This window comes from Diachasma alloeum, unplaced genomic scaffold (genome assembly GCF_001412515.2).
Source record: "Diachasma alloeum isolate Michigan unplaced genomic scaffold, Dall2.0 Dall_scaffold_00359, whole genome shotgun sequence".
NCBI lineage: Eukaryota > Metazoa > Arthropoda > Insecta > Hymenoptera > Braconidae > Diachasma > Diachasma alloeum.
In genome coordinates this window covers 1,325,855-1,333,512 of record NW_021680498.1, presented here as the reverse complement: position 1 = coordinate 1,333,512, position 7,658 = coordinate 1,325,855, and the positions used below count along the sequence as shown (strand labels likewise).

General features: G+C 43.5%; 1 protein-coding gene across 2 annotated transcripts in view; it reads right to left on the bottom strand.

The window, feature by feature from the left end:
* Positions 1-7,364, bottom strand: part of LOC107041247 — a 12,144-nt gene extending 4,780 nt beyond the window's left edge. For both annotated transcript variants that reach the window (XM_015261703.2, XM_015261704.2), the window contains exons 1-2: positions 7,047-7,364; positions 59-1,720 (exon numbers count right to left, since the gene is read on the bottom strand). In XM_015261703.2, coding sequence (XP_015117189.1) covers positions 59-1,720; positions 7,047-7,203 — 1,819 coding nt within the window. In that variant the 5' untranslated portion in view covers positions 7,204-7,364. The remainder of the gene's footprint in view (positions 1-58; positions 1,721-7,046) is intronic.
* Between the last annotated feature and the right edge of the window lie 294 nt (positions 7,365-7,658).

The window sequence follows — 7,658 nt, the reverse complement described above, 5'->3', positions numbered from 1 at the left end:
TGTAATTGGATCAACCCCCCCCCCGAAGCAGCACGCTTAACAAAAAAAATCAACTCACCGCTTCCTGGAAAATTCAACCCCGGACTGAGCAGCCCCTGATGATGCTGCTGATGAGGAGACCTGGCCTGCTGTCCCTGCTGCTGCTGCATCTGCACCTGGATCTGCAGTTGCTGCAGTTGAGGCTCCTGTTGATGGCCCTGATTGATATGAATCCCCAGCTCAGACCGTTCCTTCCCCACAGGCTGATAGCCCCCCTCAGGATACGTAATCCCAGACAATTTATTGGAATAGTGGGACGGGTTGTAGTGCCTCCCGGCGCCGTCGAAGGCTCTCGACAGGGGAATCCCGTGCTCCGGGAAGGGGTCGACACTGGGCTCGACGGGTGTCGTCATCTGGCCCTCCTGATTGATGCCACTGGCGGCCGAGGCCGGCGAGTGCAGTGACTCCTCGAGGAGATCATTGCCGTCGTCCGCAGGAAGCCTAGGAAGAAACAGATCAGCTGCGTCGGACAGACTCTCCAAGAGGGCGTTGTGGTCCGAGGGGGAGCTGAAGGTCAGCGTCGCTGTGAACTGAAGGGGGTCCACCATGGTCCCCGTCACCATGTCCACCATCATGCCAGAGTCAGTGACGTCATACCCCCCGTACTGGGCGGACAGCAAATCCGGCTGGAGTTTGTAGACAGACGAGAGGTCCTCATCCTCCTCCTTGAGAACAAGCCCATAGGACGCCATGTTCTGGAGCAGCTGATACTGCTTGCCCTCCTGGGCGCCATAGGAGTGTTGGGAGTTGAGGTCCTGCTGACCCGTGTCGCACTCCATTCCGACGGAGGTCGGCGTCAGAAAATTGTTTCCTTGACTGCCATATTGATTGGCGAAATTAGCGAGATTGTTTCCGCCCTTGAGAGACTCGTAAAATGGGGGTAATGAGCCTGTGGGAGGTGAGCTGGGGCCGTAGTTCCCTCGGCCGCCATTGCCGCCTGGGTTCATGCCGCCGCCGGCGCCGCCCATGGCGCCACCGCCACCCCCGCCACCGCCGGAGGAGGAGAAACTCAGACCGCCAGAGCCGGAGGAGCTGCCGCCAGATGTCGAGGAGTTGTTGCTGGATCCTGAGGAGGAGCCCGTGTTCGAGGAGTTGGTGGACCTTCCGTGACCGGCGGCTGCCTGGAGGGTGCCCGGGGCCGACAGTCGCATCGCCAAGAGCGGTCTTGCAATCGAGTTGCCGAAGGTTCGGGAGGCCTTGGCTCCCTCCCGTCCTCGCTCTTCGTCGACGTCTTCTTTCCGCTTGGGGACGGCATAGTCGATCGGCTGGTCCTGCTCGGGTTCCTGGGAGGCTGGCACCTCCACCTTCGCGTGCTCTTTTCTGGGCTTTGTTTGAGGGGGCACTCGTTGGATCACGGAGACCCGCGTTGGAGGCTCGATCCTGGGGGTGGAAGGCGGGGTGGGCGGTCGAGGAAGCTCGATTCTCTCGGATTTCCCGGGGAGTTTGTCGGTGGAGGGCACCACCAGGGGACTACTGTACTCTTTGCGCTCCGCACGGGTGAGGACGTGACCTCGGCTGCCGTAGGGGACGTCGCCCCCCAGGATGCTGGAGATGAAACGACGGGGGGAGGTCGTGGTTGTTGGGGCTGAGGGCTGCCATTGTGGCGGGGGTGAACTTGGTGGACTGGTACTCCGGAGGGACTCCGGGGTCGTGGCACGATCATCCTCGGTTTTGTCGCGATCTGAAAAGGTATTCAACGAGGTGAATTAAAGGAGACACGAAATGGGGGGAGAGGGGACCATTGGGTTTGCTTGAGAGACCGCGTGGTGGGGAAAATACTCTTCGCAGTAGAGGGTCGACAGTTTTTTAGGAATATCTCCGCATCGGAGGGAGATAGCGCGATTCTTGTAGGGACCTTTTTTGTAGGGAAAATCAAGAGCTACAAAAAATGTCGTTACAAAAATTTCGCTATTTCCCTTCAATTCCGAGATATCTGAAAAAAACTAATTGTTAAACGAAAAATTCCGAACCGAACAAGTCAACTGGGCTTCAGGTCTCAAATATTTCGCCATCTCAATTTTAAATTACCTTATCTCGTTCTACAACTCAGTATCTCTCGATATTCTATGACCTTGAATCTAAAATACTCCATCTCCCAGTTCATCGACCGCAGTTACAAAATTCCGCAACTTCCTCTTGAAAACTGTTACATTCTCGGTAATAACCGCCTCCGTCGCATTATTTCATTGATCCTGTTACATCGGACGTCGATAATTACATTGGAAAAGAATGGCATAACGTTCTCTTGACTTTGACATCGTCGTCTTGCGGTCTTGGTTACAATTGTGAATGGAGTACGAGGACAGACGGGACAGCGCCCAAGCGGAAACCAGGAAGCCATTGGCTCGACCAAGGACTCCGATATTCTCTTTTTATTCCTCGTTTCGGTATTAATTACAGGCATTTAAAGGGGCGGTAACGCATGTGTCTCCCGAGAACTGGTATTTCACCGGTACACAAGCTGTTTCTAGTTTCAAATTTTAGTTCGCGACAAAATCATGTTTTCGAAGACCTCCCCCCCTCCTCGCGGGTACTTTCTAACGACCATTGACGCAATCGATTGCGTCATCAGAGCGTCCTCCGGGTGCTCCAAACTCGTGGACTCGTGTCGTTAGATAAAGAGAATTTGCGCGTTACAAAATTCACACGCGTGTCGTCCGGAATTTTTGAGGAATCGTTTCAATTACTCTCAAGAAATTATTACCGAACAAATTAGCGCATGAATTTTATTCAATCGTAATTTTTTTTTAATTGCAATTGTTGGAGGTAATTTCAATCACGAATCCCGCGCGAAAAAGTGTCCCGAAGGTCAAGGAGTGAAATCGCCAATTGCGAAATCCTTCATTCTTCGAGCAGAACAAGTTTATGAATTCGAGAGCTGTTAGATAATTCCCAACGGATTGTGTTTTCTCCTCTAATAAATCCCCCCCCGCTTGAATTATCCAGTCTCAAGCCGAATGAAACAGAAAAAATTTACAATTTCATCCTTCAGTCGCTGAAAATGAAGCAAAAAATCCTCGAGCTATTGTCACAGTCCACTGTGATGCTAATGGATGCACCTGCAGTGCGGCACTTTGGATCGCCCCTGGAGCGTGAACCGAGGGGAGCATATACCCATGCACTTGTGTGCACTTGTTGGAATCAGTAGAACAGGTTGAATGGTCAATTATTCCTAGGATTTAATTCCGTTCGTAAATAATGAAGAGGGAAAAAGACAAGTTTAAGTTCTAACGATGATTCGTCAAACGTTAGCCAACATTTTTTTTTTATTCACACTTTGATGTCAATTCATACGTGTATGAGTCATTTGTACATGTATACGCGAGAATAGGCGGCCGCCATTTATGTAGCGGTATCGTGCGTGGGTTGGCAAGGTGACACACCGACCGCGAGTCGAGCGTACTGACTAATTTCAGATGATAAATAAACAAGATCATTGTTCTCATTTTAGAAAACTATTTTTCATTGAGAAATTGGGGAAATCAGACGTAAAAACAGGAAAATTTCTATTCAAATCGCGAAAAAGTGACCCATTTTACCCCATTTGTAACGATTTTGGCTGTATTTCGAGAAAGACCGGAGCAAAATGGGTCATTTTTGTTTTTGCAATTTTTAGGGAACAGAATGAAAATTTTGAATATAAGAAAAAGCCGATCCATTTTGCCCCAGGGTCTGTTTTCATTTTTTAAAAACTTCGTTTTTATGAAGAAGTTGACGAAATTTTAAACCAAATTTTGAAGGAAACAATTTGTTCTGCCCCAGTTGAAACTGTTTTGGCTGGATTTAGGTCGGGGCAAAATGGGTCGTTTTTTAATTTTCTCAGATTTATTTTTGAAAAAAATTATCATTCAATTTTTTGTAATAACACGGTGAATTCCGAGTCGAGATTAAAAAATGTGACCCATTCTGCCCCAGTTGAGACGATCTAGATTTTTCTCGACCGTTTTTTAAAAGAAAATTATTAATTTTTTTTTATTGCGAAAAAAATGAAAATTCAGTCTAAATGGAAAAAAAAACCGACCCATTTTGCCCCATTTGAGCCGATCACTGGAAGTATTTTGAGAAAGATCGGGGCAAAATGGGTCCTTTTTATTTTTCTCAAGCAAAAATATTATTTGCAAGAAAAATATTGAATTTTAACATTAAAAAACAACCCGTTTTGCCCCACTTTTACTTAAATCTCTAAAAATGTCGAGAAGCGCTACAAAAAATCTCTTCCCTGGGAATTTTGACCAGAAACCCCGTGGGCGTGAGAAAATCAGTATCCCATTCACCCCCGTCGACCTTTTTGTGATGATTTTTGGCATCTGTTGAATACCTGTTGTCTACCTGAGCTCCTCCACTTGAGCGAGCCATTATCCCCTCGGCGGAATAAAAGAAAAGCCTGCATTCAAATTTTTTGCTCTCGTTTTTTTTTTTTTTGAAAACAGTCAATTCCGTTGATTTACGATAAAGATCATCTGCACTTGGCCCCCATAGTCTCATTGTTCCAGCGGTAACTCGCGGGGGGAATTTCGGTCAGGGTCTCTTCTCTTCTCACTTTTAAGAGTCACGGTTGAGCGTAAAGACTGTTGATAATAAAAAGTGAAAACAAATCGCAAAAGAGATTATTGTTGGTCACGGAGAAATAGGGTTTTAAAATGAGACACAAGGGCGTCAATTAAGACACTTTGGCCCCTGTTTTAAGACGTTTTTGGAACCGACGTCTTGAATAAGTGTCTTAAAAATTAATTTCAGACATAATTTTTCCGATTAATCCGCGATTTTCTTTCAATTACACCCAAACCTAGGATAATTAATCCACATTTTCAGTTACTGGGTTTGTAGTTCAGAACATTTGAGTTTTTTAAGAATATTTTAGTCTAGATTTAATGATTTTTTCCTGTTTCAAGAGCCATTTATTTATACTTCAAGTATTTTTTTAATATCTCTGGAATTTATAACTTTATCTCAATGAAATTTATAATTTCTGTTGCTAAAAATGAATTGTCCTGCCCCTTCACTCCATTAATGTTCAATTAATTTGAGATAGTGTCTTAAAAATTAATTTGATACATCAATTTTCAAATTAATTCAGATTTTTTTGTCAACCAAAAAAATTGTAATTTACAGGAATTTCTGCTCGATCCTAGGCTAATTAACCTACATTTCCAGTTATTGGTTTTGGAATTTAGAACATTTAGGTTTTTAGAAATATTTCTGTTCTAGATTTTATCATTTTTTCCTGTTTCAAGATTAATTTATTTACGCTTCAAGTTTTTTTGTTAATATCTCTGGAATTTATAATTTTATCTCAATGAAATTCACAACCCCTTTATTGCGAAAAGTATATTATCCTGACCGTTCATTTAATTAATGTTCAATTAATCTTTAATTTTACCCCTTTCGAATGATCTCAGTTTAAGAAATCGAATATTTTTATTTCAAGAAAGACGTCTCATTTGGAGTAAATAGGGTTTCATTTTTGTCCCCTGTCGTAAGACCTTTTTGGAACAAAGGTCTTCAATGACGAGCTAAAAATTAATTTGAGACAATATTTTTCCAATTAATCAAATTTTTTTTTATCGGGCAAAAAAGTTTAATTCGAAGTACTTTGTGCTCAAACCTGAACTAATTAACCCACATTTCCAGTTATCGGTTTTGGAATTCAGAATATTTAGGTTTTTAGGAGATTTTATCATTTTTTCCTGTTTCAAGATTAATTTATTTACGCTTCGAGTATTTTTTTTAATAACTTGGAAATTTTTTAATATCTTTTTTTAATATCTCTGAAATTTATCCTTTGTTGTTAACAGTATATTATCCTTCCCCTTCACTCAATTAGTGCCCAATTAATCTCACTTCAAGAAGTGGATCATTTTTATTTCAACAACATGTTTCATTCGGAATAAATAGCGTTTTAATACTGAACGGCAGAGATTTTTTTCTGAAATTTCGTAAAAAATTTCAAAATAGAGTGAACAGTTCACCATTAATCTTCAGCAGAAAGACATTAATTTCGATTTAAAGGGCAAAAATATGATGGAAATTCCAATTTCACTGAAAAATTAATGCAATTCCAAAATTTTGATCTGTACAAACACGAGAATTTTCCTCATTTCTATCACCTTTCATGGACTAACTAAACTAAAATCTCCAGTCCCCATCCATTTCCCCCCAAACCCTCCAATTTCCAATGCCAAAATGTCTCGAAATTTCCTCGCAACTAAAAACTTCCAAGTCTCCAAAATCCCAAAACCTAGACTCAATTTCCCCCGCAAAAGCTTCAAACTAATCTCCGACGTAATGTTTCGTGGTCGTCGGCCATATTGGTTTGGCCCTGAGAATTAACTGGAATGCGCGTGCATGGAATGAAGAATCAGCGAGAGGCATGAGGGGTCACAACACGTTTTAAAAAAAATCCAAGAAAATTGTCCCGCTGGTTTAACGTTTCATACCGGTCACGAATGGCGACAGCCAATGACTCTCACGAAGAAGGGACAGCGTCGCGGCGTCCATTTTAAGACGCCTGCGCCTCCCGCGAAGACAACTCCGGGGAAATTCAAATCCGGACAGATCCACAATTTAAAAAAAAAAAAAAGAATGTTCACGTGACATTCCGCGGCTTACTCACTCGTTAAAATCTCCGCGAGATGAATTACAATCGCCCGCTACATCCGAGAAATAAAATAATGACCAATTAATCATCGACACGAGGAAAAAACCTCTCCATTTTCTATTAATAAATTAACTTCTCGAGAAATGCATGTGCAGTTAAAGGTCAAGTGCCACGGGCGCAAGCGACACTAGACAAGAGAAGCCGTCTATAAAATCCGCGGAAAAAATTCATTTTCAACCGAAAAAAAGTCAATTAATCCCGCGAGATAAAAAATAAAGGGGCAAAACCGACTAGATAGTGACTGGAACACCTGCGTGCGGGTCGACAGGTACCCTATCTACCCCCACACCTGTCCCTCTCCGGCCAACCCATCAATACAAAAGAATTTTAAAAAACCCGCTGAACTTACATTGATGCTTATTAACAATAAGACTGATGGGCTCAGACCCACCGAGTGGACTGTCCTTCCCACTGCCCGGCGGTGGTGATTTGCTGAGATGCTGTGCCTCCAGCAACCTCAGCTGCTGCTGATGCAGTCGATTTTTAATCAAAAATATCTTCGGCATTATGTCCCCAGTCTATTTCCGACAGAATTCACACAAGTCCCTTCACAACACCACAAACAAACTCGAGTTTCTTCATAAATAATAATCTCCCGGAACTACCGAATGACAGTTGCCATCATCCGGCGACCATCCCCTGGAGAACATTGACATTCACACATGAAAAAAAAAAAAAAATACGTTAAATCCAGTGACTATTGTCAAGCGAAATAAATAAACCCCGAGATGTTAAATATTTTTTAATGTCCTTGGATGTCTCCACACACGAGCGTTCGCAGCGATGTACAGTTATCGTTGCGAGAGTGTGAGAGGGGAAAAAAAAAGTATCTGAAAAAGGTGTGGTATTGGCTGGTAACGACACTCCAAGAGCTCGGTTTGGTATCTCGCGAGCAACTGGGGCTTCGTCGTGATGTCGGACCCCGGGCCCCGACCGTGAGGAGTCGCATCCCCCACTCCGG